Source organism: Octopus sinensis, linkage group LG1, assembly GCF_006345805.1.
Source record: "Octopus sinensis linkage group LG1, ASM634580v1, whole genome shotgun sequence".
Lineage (NCBI taxonomy): Eukaryota > Metazoa > Mollusca > Cephalopoda > Octopoda > Octopodidae > Octopus > Octopus sinensis.
The window spans coordinates 116533991-116552379 of NC_042997.1; the positions used below are offsets into that span (position 1 = coordinate 116533991).

General features: G+C 38.8%; 1 protein-coding gene across 2 annotated transcripts in view; it reads right to left on the reverse strand.

The window, feature by feature from the left end:
- The window catches only part of LOC115216481 (serine/threonine-protein kinase 36-like), a 182874-nt gene that overhangs the window by 143807 nt on the left and 20678 nt on the right, over window positions 1–18389 (reverse strand). For both annotated transcript variants that reach the window (XM_029785887.2, XM_036504210.1), the window contains exons 7-9: window positions 17388–17614; window positions 14157–14317; window positions 13693–13779 (exon numbers count right to left, since the gene is read on the reverse strand). In XM_029785887.2, coding sequence (XP_029641747.1) covers window positions 13693–13779; window positions 14157–14317; window positions 17388–17614 — 475 coding nt within the window. The remainder of the gene's footprint in view (window positions 1–13692; window positions 13780–14156; window positions 14318–17387; window positions 17615–18389) is intronic.

Here is an 18389-nt window from a genome sequence, read left to right on the forward strand (position 1 = left end):
CTGTCTTTATGTTCTGAGTTCAAATTCCAAGGTCGATTTTTCCTTTTATCCTTTTGGGGTCATTAAAAAAAGTACCAGTCATACACAGGGGTCAATGAAGTCAACTTAATCCCATTCCCTTGAGATTGCTGACCTTGTGCTAAAATCTGAAACCAATATTAATGTTCAATAATTTAATAATCTTTAAAATTTCGAAATTAATTATTTATTCAATCCATGGGGTCCATACCAGGAATATTCTTGTATCAGTTATTCTTGAATTTGTAATGAAAATTTCTCATTTCACTCGAGCCAGAGGTTGAACTCATGCCCACTAAGTAATCTGCAACACTTGACATTTAATCAGTGCTTCTATTCACGATGCCATTGTCCCATAGGACAGGGTTAGGCAATGGTATTTGCTTTGGTATAAACCAATGAAAGATACCAGGTGTAGGTACAAATCAATTCTGTAAACAGTAGGCGCATCATATAATTAACAAACGTTTCGTAAGTTTCCATTAATGGTTTCAACTCGTGAGCTTGGATTTGGCAACAGAAAGTTGCTCTTCAACTTCTGCATTTAACATCTGTCTTCCATACTGGCATGGGTTGGATGGTACTGCACCAAGCTCCACCGTCTGATTTGACATTGTTTGCACAGCTAGATCATCATCATCATCGTTTAATGTCCACTTTCCATGCTAGCATGGGTTGGACGATTTGACTGAGGTCTGGTGAACCAGATGGCTGCACCAGACTCCAATCTGATCTGGCAGAGTTTCTACAGCTGGATGCCCTTCCTAACACCAACCACTCCGAGAGTGTAGTGGGTGCTTTTACGTGCCACCAGCACGAGGGCCAGTCAGGCGGTACCGGCAACGGCCATGCTCAAATGGTGCTTTTTATGTGCCACCTGCACAAGAGCCAGTCCAGCAGCACTGGAAACAATGTTGCTTGAATGTTTTTTCACGTGCCACCAGCACAAGTGCCAGTAAGGTGACACAGGTAGCGATCACTAGATGTCCTTCGTAATACCAACCATTTTACAGAGTGGACTGGGTGCTTTTCACAAGGCACCAACAAGCTTCAGTACAAGTGGCAGTTTCTAATTCTTGAAACCTTGAAACAGTGCTCCAGCTCCATACTCATTTTAAAGCCCACTTTTCATGTTGGCATGGGTTGGACAGTTTGATTGAAAATTGGTAACCAAGTGGGGCTGCACCAGGTTCTGATCTGATTTGCCAAGGTTTCTACTGCTAGATGCCCTTCCTAATGCCAACCACTCTGAGAAGGTAGCATGTGGTTTTTTCATGTGCCACCAGCATGGGTGCCATTGACCCGACACCAGTATTGGCCACACCAATTGTCTCACTTGGCTTGACAGGTCTACAAAAACACAGTATATAGCCAAAGGTTTTGGTCACCTGTCACTGCCTCCATGAGGCCCAATGCTCAAATGGTGCTTTTTATGTGCCACTGGCACAGGTGCCACTCAAATGGCACTGGCATCGGCCACAACTATGATTTCACTCAGCTCAACAGGTCTTCACAAGCACAGCATCTTACCCAACGATTGAAACATTTAATATCAACTGCTTTGTAGACTGCACATCAATGTTACTCTTTTACTTGTTTCAGTCATTTGACTGTGGCCATGCTGGAGCACCACCTTTAGTTGAGCAAATCGACTTCAGGACTTATTGTTTGAAAGCCTAGTATTTGTTCTATTGGTATCTTTTGCTGAACTGCTAAGTGACGGGGGACGTAAACACACCAGCATCGGTTATCAAGCAATGCTAGGGGGACAAACACAGACATACAGTATTTCTGTGTGTATTATACAACTGAAACAACGTTGTGAGAAGAACAACATGAAATACATAAAAATTGCTTGTAAATTACATATAATGGATATTGATGTGGTTTTGACAATGTTGATGACGACGAAAAAAAAACGACAACAACAGGAATGTTATTGGTGGAGGTGGTGGTGGTGGTGGCAGTGATGTTTGTGGCAATGTTGGAAGTGGTGGTGGTGGTGGTGGTGGTAGCAATGTAGTTTCTGTAAGTAACAACCTGCCTAGTTAGGGACAAGTGCAACATCAACCATATGGAAATATAAACATCAGTAAATAGTTACTATCCAAGAAAAAAAAAAACCGTGTTATTTTTGTCTCAGACATCTCTGCGTTATTTCTGCAGATTGTGCTCCCAGGTATTTTCCTCTAAAATATTTATAAAAACAAATTGATTTATTACAATCAAAGGAGATATAGATGGTAAAACAACAGAGGATTCCAGCATAAATATATCAATATGGAGAAATGATGGGGGGGGAAGTATGGTGAAATCTAATTTGCATGTGTGTGTGTGTGATACATGCATACACAAACATACACACACTCATAAGACATATATATACACAAACAAAAACATATATACATACACACAAACATATACACACATATACACACACACACAGACAAACACATACATGCATACACATACATACATACACAAACATATACACATACATACACACAACATACATATACAAACATACATATACAACCATATACACACATGCATATATATACATACACCTACACACAACCACACACACAGACACGCATATATATACATACACCTACATACAACCACACACACACACATATATATACATACACCTACACACAACCACACACACACACACATATATATACATACACCTACACACAACCACACACAGACACACATATATATACATACACCTACACACAACCACACCACACACACACACACATATATACATACACCTACACACAACCACACACACACACACATACATACACCTACACACAACCACACACACACACATACATACACCTACACACAACCACACACACACACACACACACACAACCACACACACATACATACACCTACACACAACCACACACACACACATACATACACCTACACACAACCACACACACACACATACATACACCTACACACAACCACACACACACACATACATACACCTACACACAACCACACACACACACACAACCACACACACACACACACACAACCACACACACACACACAACCACACACACACACAACCACACACACACACACACAACCACACACACCACACACATACATACACCTACACACACCACACACAACCACACACACACACACATATATATACATACACCTACACACAACCACACACAGACACACATATATATACATACACCTACACACAACCACACACACACACACTCACATATATATACATACACCTACACACAACCACACACACACACACTACATACACCTACACACAACCACACACACACACATACATACACCTACACACAACCACAACACACACACACACACAACCACACACACATACATACACCTACACACAACCACACACACACACATACATACACCTACACACAACCACACACACACACATACATACACCTACACACAACCACACACACACACATACATACACCTACACACAACCACACCACACACACAACCACACACACACACACACACACAACCACACACACACACACCACACCACACACAACACACACACACACACACCACACACACACCAACCACACACACACATATATATATATATATATATATACACATACACACACACACACACAAACATATACATACACACATATACACACACACTTTATTTTCCCATTAGAAGAACTCTCTGCAATATGAAAGAAATTCTGCTGAAACAAATGATATAAAAATAATGAAAATAGGTTGTTTTTTTTTTAAGGAAACCCATTATTTCAGATATTAATTCAAAACAAATGCGACTCGTACATTGAAGCCCACCAATAGATTATCTGTCTTTCATTCACAGTAAAACGCTTAAACAGAATAATGTATTGGAATATTCTAGATTGGCTGGAGTCGTGCAGGACTCCAAATTTGCTGGGATGGGACAAGGGAGCCACTATGTGGTTATCTGACATGCTTGAAATAACAGCTACTCTCCCTTAAATCAAAACCTAACATCTTGAAAAGTATACAAGGGATTAGATAGAATAATGCATTGGAATATTCTAGTTTTGGTTGGTGTCATGCAGGACTTGAAATTTGCTAGGATCAGACAAGGGAGCCACTATGTGGTTATCTAACATGCTTGAAATAGCAGCTACCCTCCTTTAAGTCAGAACCTAACATCATTAAAAGGAAGAATACAAGGGATTAAATAGAATAATATATTGGAATATTCTAGCTTTGGCTGGTGTCATGCAGGACTCCAAATTTGCTAGGATCAGACACTATGTAGTTATCTGACATGCTTGAAATAACAGCTACTCTCCCTTAAATCAAAAGGAAGTAATGCAGTGGAAAATGTATAATGGTAATCCTAGTTCTACTCTGTCTCAATAAAAGACAGGATGATCATAACTGGAGTGTCTCTGAATGTTTGCTGGATCAGGGATGACCTAACCTATACAGCAATATATTATTGGTTTCAAATTTTGACACACAGCCAAAAATTTCGAGGGGAGGGGGTAAGTCAATTACACTGACCCCAGTACTTCAAGTGGTACTAATCTATTGACCCTGAAAGGATGAAAGGCAAAGTCGACCATGGCAGAATTTGAACTCAGAACATAAAGATGAACAAAATGCCACTGAGAAAAATTCCACCCAGCTTGCTCATAATTCTGCCAGTTTGCCATCTTGATGATAATAATAATAATAATAATAAATGCCCTGATGCAGTACCAGGCAGTGGCTCTCGTGCTTCTGATCTTAACTGAACTGATTGGAAGTGTTATCATGTACATTGTTTTGCCTTGGTATAAAAGATGGGCTACAGCAAATATTCTGCTCAATACCACAGATTTGCTTGTCACTTGTTTGACCTTAACCAGTTGACTATGTCCCTTAGTGGCTGACGATATGTGCATCTCTGATCATGAGCAGAAGTAGTGGGGGAGCATCATAGCCATGTGTTGAGAAAAATTCTTTGGGGCTTGAATAATTCACCTCTGGAAACATGGGTGGTTCGTTCAACATCCTTAAACAATCCTTATTCAGGGACCTTTTGAGCGTGATGGGCTACTCGATTAGAAGAAAATTCTAACTGGGCCCCACCTGCAAGGTCATGTGCTGCTTATCTTGATATGAGATCACCATGTCACGCACATTTGGTTGTGATGCCTGGTGTACCCTTATCAGACAGGTAGACATGATGGGTATACTGGGCTTTGTATATTTTACCCCAGTGTCACTTTAATGGCATGAAAATACTAATACTACTACTACTAATAATAATACAAATAGCATATTCACCATGAATTCCATAGGAAATAAAAGGATGAGTGAGTAATTCCAGCCAAGATAGTCGATTTTGACAATTTTTTGAAAGCAAGCTCTCTCACTGGAGCCTGGTGCAGCCTCCTGGCTTGCCAGTCCTCAGTCAAACTGTCCAACCCATGCCAGCATGGAAAGCAGATATTAAACGATAATGATGATGATAATGATGATGATTTAACGATGATGGGGAAGCAAGTATACTCAGTTTTGTTTGTGTGACACAGGAGACACAGGAACTGAGCCAACTCATTTTTGAAAGAAGGGGTATTTTCAAAATTCCCCACATTTCATATGATGCTTTATGCACATCGTATTCTTTTACTGGCCAACAGAAAGAGGTTGCTAGAAGTGATTTGCATGCGACTAATTAGTTTATAATATCATCAGCAAAAATTTAATCAGTGCAGTGAGGGTTTTAAATATTCTGAGAGGAATCCAATGAGAATATTGGTGATTACATTGAAACGGCAGCAAGATGTGGATTTGAGACCCAGTGGATATTTGTAATTTTCTTCAAGCTTTATAGTTACATAAATTCCCAAATTCAATAAAAATGCCATGTTTGAGGATTAATCCCAAAGCTAATCATAAATTTAATTTAATTGTTGAATTCATAAGAAACTACAATTGGTTTCTGTAAATTATTCTAAATGAGTCTCTCTAATGATTGTAAAATCTGGATTTTACAAGTTAGATTATGATTAAGCTGAGTGAAGACACACAGCGTAGTGGTATGGATATTTGGCTTATGATAGTAAGGTCGTGAGTTCGATTCTCAGTAATGTGTTGTATGCTTGAGCAACACACTTTATATCACGTTGCACCAGTCCTCTCAACTAAGTAAAAATGATTAGAAAGACCAGCGATGTCATATTCTGTGTCATGCTGAATCCCCCTGGGAACTAAAGGGTATGCGTATCTGTGGAATACTCAGCCACTTGCACTTAAGTTTCATGAGTAAGCTGTTCTGTTGTTCAGATCAACTGGAACCCTCGTCATCATAACCAGTAAACTACCAGGATTTATGGCTACTAACTCTAAAATTCCGAGTTCGATTCCAGGCAGTGACCTGAATAATAATAATAATAACATGGAAAAATACCTTAGGAATGAGAACCCAGGTGTATATCAGATGAAACGTTGTGTTAACAACAAACAAGATGAGGACAAATATCCATCAAATGTAAATAATGTCAAGAGTTGTCAACATATTACTAAAGATCTGACTCCCTTCCCAAATACATATTCTTAATTAATTCCAGTTAATTAAAAAGAGACACCACAGGATCAAGAGGAACCTTTAGTCTTGTTGAGGACATGACAACCCCACAAACTATAAAGTATCTGGCATACTCTATGAAATGATTAACAAATGATTGGAGATAACATCATGATCATCATCCATTTTCCATGCCAGCATGGGTTGGATGGTTTGATAGGAGCTGGCAAGCCAGAAAGCTGCACCAGGTCCAATTGTCTGTGTTGGCGTGGTTCCTACAGCTGGATGCCCTTCCTGGATGCAAATCACTTCTTGCAGCCTCTTTCTGTTGGCCAGTAAAAGAATATAATGTGCATAAAGCATCATATGAAATGTGGGGAATTTTGAAAATACCCCTTCTTTCAAAAACGAGTTGGCTCAGTTCCTGTAAAATGGTAATAATGATTACCAGAGTTGTCTCTCTCTTGTCTTTTCTGACCAGAATTGTTTATTTAGATAACAATTTCTTCACCCTTACCCAGGGTGTAATATTAATTAAAATTTCCTAACACAAGCCACTTTACAGAGTGAACTTTATCATGGTACCATCACTTAATCAAGGTACTAGAGGTTACCTTGTTCCCAGCAAAACTTAAAGGTCATCGTTTCTATATTGAAACCCTTCATACAGGGCAACATGACCAAGAGAGTAAATAGGAGAGCAATGACAGAAGAACTAGGGTGAGAAGGATAGAGAGCAGGGGTGAAGAGAGGTTGTCAGGAGAAACAGAGGTCTTTGACATTTTACTTCTGGCTGTGGCCATGCTGGGGCACCACCTGAAAGAATTTTTAGTTGTATGAATTGACCCCATTATCTTGTATTTTTTAACAGGGTACTTATTCCATTGGTCTCTTTTGCCAAACTGCTAAGTTATGCGGATGTCAAGCAGTGGTGGGAGACAAACACACATGTAAGACAGGCTTCTTTCAGTTTCTGTCTACCAGATCCACTAACAAGGCTTTGGTCTGCACAAGACTATAGTAGCAAACACATGCCCAAGGTGCCATGCAGTGGGACTGAAACTGAAACCATGTGATAGTGAAGCAAATTTCTTATTTTTCTATTGCCCACAAGGGGTTACACACAGAGGGGACAAACAAGGACAGACAAATGGATTAAGTCAATTATATCGACCCCAGTAGGTAACTGGTACTTAATTTATCGACCCCGAAAGGATGAAAGGCAAAGTCGCCCTCGGCGGAATTTGAACTCAGAATGTAGCAGCAGACAAAATACCGCTTAGCATTTTGCCTGGTGTGCAAACGCTTCTGCCAGCTCGCCGCCTTTTAAACATAATGCGCTTCGCATTGTTTTAGCCTTCAAATGATGCCACCCCACTGGCTAAGCGAGCAGGCCAACAGAAGAAAGAGTGAGAGAAAGTTGTAGTGAAAGAGTACAGCAGGGAATGCCACCATCCCCTGCCGGAGCCTCGTGGAGCTTTAGGTGTTTTCGCTCAATATACACTCACAACGCCTGGTCTGGGAATCGAAACTGCGATCCTACGACCGCCAGTCCGCTGCCCTTACCACACAGCCACACCTGTGCCTATTGAGACAATCTAAATTTATTTCCCTACACAAATGCCACTGAATGTGATAACTTCATTTTTAAGATCAGATATTTTCTTTTTCCTTTCATGCTTTCTATCAGCAAAATAAGCATTACACAGATCTGTTAACGATCCTGGATTTGCAACTAAAGTCAGGAAAAACATCTGAGTAAAATGGCTTTTACTGCTTTCAGATTCCTCTTGAATTATTGGTAATCAATAAATTTTTTAAATCTCAAATACCACCAAGGTCAACTTTACCATTTTTCTTTCAAAGTTAAATAAAGGAAAACTCGGTATTTGCAATTGAAAGAGAATTAAATTAAAGTGCCATCTGTGTATCATTCTAAATGTATACACAATTAAAAGATATGAAGCTATGGAATTGGCTGTGATGTTATCTTTTCATAGATTTGCTGTGTGAAAAACTATATATCTCAGAGTTTTTCCTCAGCCTGGCAAGCTTCTTCAATACCAGTGAATGTTTTATCTATATAAGTGCAGGTGTGGCTGTGAGGTAAACAGTCCCTGTGTCAACTACATGGTTACCGGTTCAGTTCTACTGTGTGGAACCTTGGGCAAGGGTTTTCTACCATAGCCTCAGGCCAACCAAATCCTTGTGAGTGGATTTGGTAGACAGAAACTGAAAGAAACCCATCAAACACACACACACACCCATCATCATCATCGTTTGATGTCCGCTTTCCATGCTGGCATGGGTTGGACGGTTTGACTGAGGACTGGTAAGCCAGAAGGCTGTACCACACACACACACACATATATATATATATTTATATATATATATATATATATATATATATATATATATATATATTTATTTGTGTGTGTGTGGTTGTCTCCCACCACTGCTTGGTAACCTGTGTTCATGTTCCGATATCTTGATGGTTTGGCAAAAGAGACCAATAGAATAAGTCATCATCATCATCATTTAACGTCCGTTTTCCATGGTGGCATGGGTTGGGCGGTTTGACTGAGGTCTGGGAAGCCAGGTGGCTGCACCAGCCCCAATCTGATCTGGCAGTGTTTCTACAGCTGGATGCCCTTCCTTATGCCAACTACTCCGAGAATGCAGTGGGTGCGTTTTACGTGCCACCGGCACAGGGGCCAGAGGAGCTGGCATTAACCATGATCGGATGGTGCTTTTTACGTGCCACCAGCATAGAAACCTGTCAAGGTGGCACTGGCATCAACCACATTCCGATGGTGCTTTTTACGGCACTGGCATCGGCCACATTTGGATGGTGCTTTTTACATGCCACCAGCACGAGGGTCACAACTACAATTTCCATTTATAATAATAATAATAATAATGATAATAATAATAATTATGAAATTATTGTATACAGTGCTCAGGTACACCACAACTTGTCAGAGAGTGTGTATAAAGTATATACAGTAATGTACAAATGTCTGGAAAGCGAACAGTGTATGAGTCAGATACATGCTTGCGTGTGTATGGAGGGGAGAAAATCAGGTGTAGTGTTGGCGAATCTCAGAAAGCATGGAAGTTTTGAAGGATGCAGTGCTCCGACAACTAACAACTGATGCCGGCAGTTTGTTCCATGCTTCAGCAACTCTCAGCATGAAAAAAATGTTTCCTAAAGTCATGGGAGCTGTGCTGTTTTCTGACTTTGTAAATATGTCCACAGGTGTTAGACGGGTGGAGTTTGAAAAGATGCTCAGAGTTATTGTTCGTAAGATGGTTAATAATTTTATGGGTGTCTGCCAAGTCAGCTGCCAGACGTCGGAGTTTCAATGTGTCCATGCCCAGGGAAGTAAGGCATTCAGAATATGGCAAATGCCTGATGGAGGGTATTCTTTTGGTTGCACGTCGCTGAACGGCTTCCAGACAATTAATATCCTGGGCAAGATAGGGGTTCCAGACCGGTGATGCAAATTCCAGGTGAGGCCTTACCATAGCTATATAAAGCCGCAGATAGATAGCCGGAGAGCGGCTCACAAAGGATGCCAAGACACCCTCAGCCTTCTTGGCAATTTTAGCGATGTGTTTTGTCCAACGCAAATCGCTGTCGACAATAACACCCAGGTCATGTTCACACGAAGACTTTTTGAGATTAGTGTTGTGGAGGGAGTAAGTGGACACTGGGTTTCCCCTCCCAAAATGCATGGTGGTACATTTGTCCACAGCCAGCTTGAGTTGCCAGTCCATGTTCCACTGCTGCATTGTGTCCAGGTCTGCTTGCAATAGAGATCTATAGTGTACAGGATCTGACCTCTTTATTTCGATGTACAGCTTGATGTCATCTGCATATTTCAGCACTGTGGCATTCTTTAAGTTGGCATCTATGTCATTAACATATGCAAAAAATAAAAGGGGGCCAAGAACAGATCCCTGTGGTACACCAGATGACATCTCATAGGGTGAAGAGTGCTGTCCAAGAACTGTGACAACCTCTTTACGGCCGAAAATAAAGGACTTCAACCAGTTATGGAGTTCATCCCTTATGCCCAACGCAGAGAGTTTCACCATAAGTCTTTTGTGTGGCACAGAGTTAAAAGCCTTAGCAAAGTCCAGGTAAACAACATCCACCCAGGATCCATGATCAATGATTTGGGTAATGTCCTCAAGAAACTCGATGAGTTGATTACAGCAGCTGGAGTTAGGAATAAATTTGATTTGATTTGATTTTGATCAGGCTTAAAAAAATAAAAAATACAGGGTCAATTCATTTAACCGGAATTCTTTACGGCAGTGCTCCATTATGGCTGCAATCTAATGACTGAAATGAGGTAAAAAATAGATATCAAGACATGAATTCCATTCAAGCAAATGACTATCGTTTGCATGACACTGATAAACCTCACGAGAGAGAAAACATTCCTGTTGTTCTCTTGAGTCATTGCAGCAATGAGGTTCATCTCACTCTAATATATAGAAAGTGAAGATGGTGAACTGGCAGAAACATTAGCACGCTGGGCGAAATGCTTAGTGGTATTTCGTCTGTCTTTACGTTCTGAGTTCAAATTCCACCAAGGTTGGCTTTGCCTTTCATCCTTTCATGGTCGATAAATTAGGTACCAGTTGTGTACTGGGGTCGATTTAATCAACTAGCCCCCTTACCAAAATATTTCTAGGTGTTGTGCCTAGAGTAGAAAAGATTATCTTTTTAAAGGTGGCGAGCTGGTAGAAACAATAACATGCCGGGTGAAATGCTTAGCAGTATTTCGTCCGTCTTTGCGTTCTGAGTTCAAATTCCACCTAGGTCAACTTTGCCTTTCATTCTTGCGGAGTTGATAAATTAGGTAGCAGTTGCATACTGGGTCGATCTAATTGACTGGCCCCCCTCACCAAAATATTTCTAGGCCTTATGCCTAGAGTAGAAAAGAATATATAGAAAGTGATTTTATCACAAGATATATTAAAAGATTTTATCTCAGACAAAAACCAGAGCATTATGCCTATTAACAGTGTATATACTTCTAGTAAGATTCACAGATGACGATTTATGCAAGAAATTAATAAATTAGTAAAACTAATACATTTTGATGAGAAAGTAAATTCCATATCGTTAGGATAAAACAGATTAAAAATCAAACATCCGTTTAGACATCAAGTTGTAGTTTGTCTATTTTATTTGTGTGTGTAGAATTTATAAACTTCCAATGATTGTCTAGCATTTAAAATCAAAAAGCATTGCGGAATTTTTTTTTTTTTTAAATCAATATCTATTGTAAACAAATCGTTTTAGTGAATTTCCCTTAGAATTATTTTGGTGAAATTTTGGATTTGTACTTGGTCTGGTTGATGATTTTGATCTGAGGCCGTGTATTGAAACTAAAACAATAACAGCATTGAATACACATATCAACCATTCAAAGAACATAAAAACTGTTAACTTCACTCAAACATTTATTATCATAATAATAATAATAATAGTAATGATAATAATAAAATAGTAATAATAGTAATGATAATAATAAAATAGTAATAATAATAATAATAAAATAGTAATAATAATAATAATAATAATAATAATAATAATAATAATAATAATAATAAAATAGTAATAATAATAATAATAAAATAGTAATAATAATAATAAAATAGTAATAATAATAATAATAATAAAATAGTAATAATGATAATGATAATAAAATAGTAATAATAATAATAATAATAAATGTTTAAATGAAGTTTTTGTTAATAATAATTAATATTCTTTCATGCCGTAATTGTTTATTTTATTAAGAGATAGTTAAAAACTAATTTTTTTTTTAAATGAGTAAATGAAAAAAAAATTCCTTTCAGCATTGATAAAAAAATTTCGAAATGTGATTTTAATTAAAATTCCTGTTTATTTCTTTAATAAACATCATTAGAGACTGAAGTTCATCAAACACATCAACATACAAACCGCCAAGTTTGAGAGAGTTGTTTCCCTTACTCTTTTGTATTTTGATATTTATGTGACGATAAAGTCGCAGAGAGTTCTTTCCCTTAGATTTCTTAACGCATTTCAGAAACATCGTTTCTGTGAATATATGGATGAGTGTGTATGTTTTGTTGCGTGTGCGTGCATGCATGTGCACGCAGGGTGCGTAACTTATTTGAGGACAGATTTATGTTTATAAAAAAAAAACATACTATCAAATAGTAACTTTATTTATCAAAAATGCAATGGAGGTAAAATTAAACCTTCTTTTCAATAAAGCTACCTTCAGCGTCAACAACGGTTTCTCTATGAGATCTAAATCATTTTCATGCTCGAATCCAGTGGTCCTGGTTCATTTTGGACATTACTCTGATTGTGGCAGCTTTCAAAGAATCTTTGGTGTTACGGGCATGTTCATTGACGTCTCTCTCAACATTGTCTGTTTTGGCATGGTTTTTTTGGCTGGGTGTCCTTCCTGATGCCAACAAATACGTTTAACCCTTAGCATTTAAACTAGCCATATTTGGCATAAATATTCAACAAGGTTCATATTCAAGCTGTCTAGATCTGGCCTCTTACACCTACTCTACAATGTCATTCTAAAAATAAACAATCGTGTCATTCAACTCCCAAAGCTATGAGATAATGCACGATTACTTCAGAACATCATCATCATTTAACATCCGTTATCCATGCTGGCATGAGTTGTGAACAAATAAGCATTATATTTGACAGAACAATCAAAATGCTAAAGACTTAAGCAAGAGACAAATATATTTAAGAATGAAGAATCATCATCGTTTAACGTCCGTTTTCCATGCTAGCATGGGTTGGACGGTTTGACCGGGGTCTGGTAAGCCATGGACGCTGTACTAGGCTCCAGTCTGATTTGGCAGTGTTTCTACAGCTGGATGCCCTTCCTAATGCCAACCACTCTGAGAGTGTAGTGAGTGTTTTTTTACGTGCCACCGGCACAGGGGCCAGAGCAGGCTGGCAAACGGCCACAATCGGTTGGTTCTTTTACGTGTCACCGACGCGGATGCCAGTCAGGCGGCGCCGGCATAGAATAAATTAAGAATATTGTTTAACTCACGTCTTTGTCTTTGACAGATGGTTTCTCAACTGTTGCTTCATCTGTACTCTTTTGTACTTCTTTAACATTCTTAATGAGATTTTCTTTCTGAAAGCAGACAATCATACAACTTCTATTTCAATAATTAATCTTTAGTAACAATAAACAAAAAAGTAATTCAGCTTTAAATTGAATTTAACAAAACAAATTCTCTTTGTGTGTATGTTTCTGCATGTGCATGTATTCGTGCATGTGAGTGTATGTGCTTCTTTTTGTATGTGTATGTATGTGTTTATGCCTGTGTTTGACCCCTGCCTACACTTGGCAACTGTGATTAGTGTGTTTACATCTCCATAACTTAGCAGGTCAGCAAAAAGAGCCTGACAGAATAAGTACCAAGGAAAAGAAAGTGCTGGGGTTGATTCGCTCAACTAAAATCCACATAGAAACAAGTTACAGGCAGAAGATAAAATAAATGCATTCACCTTCCGTTTCTCTTCATTGGCCTTTCTTTGAGCTTTTGCCAAGATCTTTGGAACCCCAGGTGGCCGCCTCCGCTCTTTGATCTGTTGCTCCTTTTTTAATACCATTGAAGCAGTAAGTGGCTGAGTGAATGGGCTTGGGCGCTTCATGTCTTCTTCGGTCACTTCAATCGTATTTCGGAGATAAAAAAAAAAAGAAATTAGAAATATTATTACAACATTTAGGTTTTGTGTGGAAGTGCATGGCTTAGTGGGCAGGGTGTTGGGCTCATGGTTTTATGATTGTGATTTCAATTCCTGGACCAGGCAATGCATTGTGTTCTTGAGCAAAACACTTCATTTCATGTTGCTCCAGTCCACTCGGCTGATAAAGATGAGTAAACCTGTAATGGACTAGGGTCTTATCCGAGGAGGAACATATACGCCAGAGAAACCAGGAAACAAGCCCTATGCCCCTTACAGGGTAATGTGAAGTAACCATTTAGGTTTTTAAGGTTTTTAAAGAAGAGGCAGCAACATGATCACTTCTTAAATCCCATTTTACAATTAGATTTAAATTGACCTGACAAATGAAGTGAGTTCATGGCTCACAGGATGGCCTACTGTGCTAACCTTGGATCGTAGAGTGACCTGCTGTTCTTGAGGAGACCTATTGAGTCAAGTATGTCAACACCAACATCAAAATGAAAATCAAATGGAAATTGTAGTTAAGATACCCATGCCGGTGACACGTTAAAAGCACCGTCCAAACGTGGCTGATGCCAGTGCCACCTGACTGGCATCCATGTCGGTGACACGTAAAAGCACCAACCAATCGTGGCCATTTGCCAGCCTCTTCTGGCCCCTGTGCTGGTGGCACATAAAAAGCACCCACTATACTCACGGAGTGGTTAGCATTAGGAAAGGCATTCAGCTGTAGAAACACTACAAGATCAGATTGGAGCCTGGCGTAGCCTTCTGGCTTCCCAGACCCCGGTCGAACCGTCCAACCCATGCTAGCATGGAAAACGGACGTTAAACGATGATGATGAGGATGATGACCTCTATTACTTGACCCAAGGCCAATACTTATAAATAAACAGTCATGAACAATAGAGTCAAATGGCACCTGTTCTGTCAACTGGAGAGATGAAAGGCAGGAAATAAAATCAAATCAATCTCAGTAGGATTTGAACTTGGAACAGAGAGGGACAAAACTAAATACTGCAAGACCTATCAGTCATTGGGTATAAAGTTATGGTCAGCAAAAACCTATTTTGAAATCCAAATTTTGCAAATGCTGCCAATAAAATGTGATGTCTATTCTGGTAATATAATTAGGAAACATATGACCACCACTACCATCATCATCATCATCCATGCAGGGGTCAAGGCAAATTCATTAAAGTAGATCTGCTATATCTGGATGCCTTTCCTGTTACTAACACTCATCTGTATCTAATCTATGTCGTGTCCTTGAGTGGAACTTATAAGAACCTATGGAAAGAAGCCACCAAGACATAAACTGTTACTAGACTGTCAACAGGGATCTCCTTCCCCAAACAAACACTGGAGCAGCATACTGACAATGGTCAAAATTGTCTCTGGAAATGTCTGCTGGGGTGCTTTGACTGGTTTATGGGTCTCGCTATGTCGGAAAATCATGTTCACAACCGTATATGTCTTTTATGGAGAGGAAGAACCTATAATACATAATAACAGGAAACACAGACTCTGACACAGCTGTCTTAAAGTTCTGACAGCAATGGAACTAGTTACCATTGAAACTTAATGTAGTAAATAACAACAAAAATAATTACATTATTTACATTTGACGAATATTTGTCCTCATCTTGTTTGTTGTTAACATAACGTTTCGGCTGATATACCCTCCAGCCTTCATTGGGTGTGTTGGGGGAAATTTCACACCTGGATTCTCATTTCTAAGGTATTTTTTGATGTTATCGTTAATATTATTATTGTTCAGGTCATTGCTTGGAATCGAACATGGAATCTTGGGGTTAGTAGCCTGCACTCTTAACCACTATGCCATAAGCCCACGGGCATATGGCGTAGTGGTTAAGAGCATGAGCTACTAATCCCAAGATTCCGAGTTCGATTCCAGGTAGTCACCTGAATAATAATAATAACAACAACAACATTGAAAAATACCTTAGGAACAAGAACCCCAATGTTTCACTGGTACTTAATTTATTGACTCGAAAAGATGAAAGGCAAAGTCAACCTTAGTAGAATTTGAACTCAGAATGTAAAGACAGGCAAAATACCACTACGCATTTTACCCAGCGCTCTAATGATTCTGCCAGCTCATCACCATAATAATAATAATGATGATGATGATATAATAATAATGATTTATTTATCAACCACAAGTATTTACATTAAGAAAAGCATTATGGATAGCACAGGCCAAAACAAAGAATCTGTGTGTGTATGTGTGAGTGCGTGTCGTTGTGAGGGTTTTGCATGTAAACAAGACTAACAAAATTTTTTTTTAAATCAAAGAAAGAAAGAAATCAACAAATAATAATAATAATAATAAATGACCTGATGTTGTACCAGGCAGTGGCTCTCATGAGTTCTGATCTTAACTAACTGGAAGTGTTATCATGAACATTGCTTTGTCTTGGTATAAAAGATGGGCTACAGCAAATATTCTGCTCAATACCACAGACTTGCTTGTCAGTTGTTTGATCTTAACCAGTTGACCATGTCCTTTAGTGGCTGACGATATGTGCATCACTGATCATGAGCAGAAGTAGTGGGAGAGCATCATAGCCATGTGTTGAAAGGATACTTTGGGATTTGAATAATTCACCTCTGGAAACATGAGTGTTCAACATCCTTAAACAACCCTTATTCAGGGACCTTTTGAGCAAGATGGGCTACTTGACCTGGTGAAAATTCTTGGAGGTTTTGATAATTCACCTTTGGAAAGATGGGTGGTTCATTCAACATCCTTAAACAATCCTTATTCAGGGATTTGAACGTGATGGGCTACTCAACTAGAAGAAAATTCTAACTGGGCCCCACCTGCAAGGTCATGCGCTGTTTATCTTGATATGAGATCACCATGTCGTGCACATATGGTTGTGATGCATGCACCTGGTGTAACCTTATCGGACAGGTAGTCATGATGGGTATACTGGGCTTTGTATATTTTACCCCAGTGTCACTTTAATGGCATGAAAATAATAATAATAATAATAATAATAATATAAATAACATATTCACCATGAATTCCATTGGAAATAAAAGGATGAGCGAGTAATTCTGGCCAAGATAGTCGATTTTGACAATTTTTTGAAAGCAAGCCTTGTAAAAAATCCTTAAAGATTGGACTCATATTTTTTGGCCATGGTACAGGATCTTTAACAATTAGACTTGCCAGCTGGAAGATATTGTTTGTATAAAACGGAGGCATCCCCGTATATAATTCATATAAAATACAACCAAGAGCCCTGAAATGAAAATGTAAAAGTTATGAAGAAACTACTTGGCAAGAAATATTTTTATTTAGTCAGTCATCGCACTCTTTTCCATGCTTATGTGAGTCAGACAGAATTTGATGAGGCAGGTTTTCTACAGCTGGATGCCTTTCCTGTCACCAACCATCATCTATATCCCAGTGAAGTAATATTTCCACATGACCAACATATTTTCATGGAAGATTGAAATTCAATATTGCTTGTAGAACAGTGGTGTTTCTTTACAACCAGCATGTGATGTCAAGCAGACATACAGTATTTGATGGCATAAAAGATACATGGGCATGTTAGACATCTTCATTTCAGCAGTGGATATTCAAGGTAAAAAGTTTTCAGTACATTAAAGCTTATGGGAGACCTAACTTCACATATAAGACCCAGGGTGAATTTTTTTATCTAAAACGTTTTAGGAGGTAAAAAAGGGATTTTATATGCCACCAAATAAGGGTACTAGCATTTATCAATAGTCTTGTTTAAAATCATCCTCACCACATCATCTTCAGTTTATTTTTCCACATCAATTGCGCCCATGTTGGTAGCATGTAAAAAGCACCCATTATATTCTTGGAGTGGTTTGCATTAAGAAGGGCATCTAGCCATAGAAAGCATGCCAAATCAGGCTGGAACCTGGTGCAGCTCCCTGGCTTGCCAATTTTCAGGCAAACCATCCAACCCATAGCCAGCATGGAAAACAGACGTTACATGATGATGATGGCCACGGTAATATAATAATGATAATACTGATAAT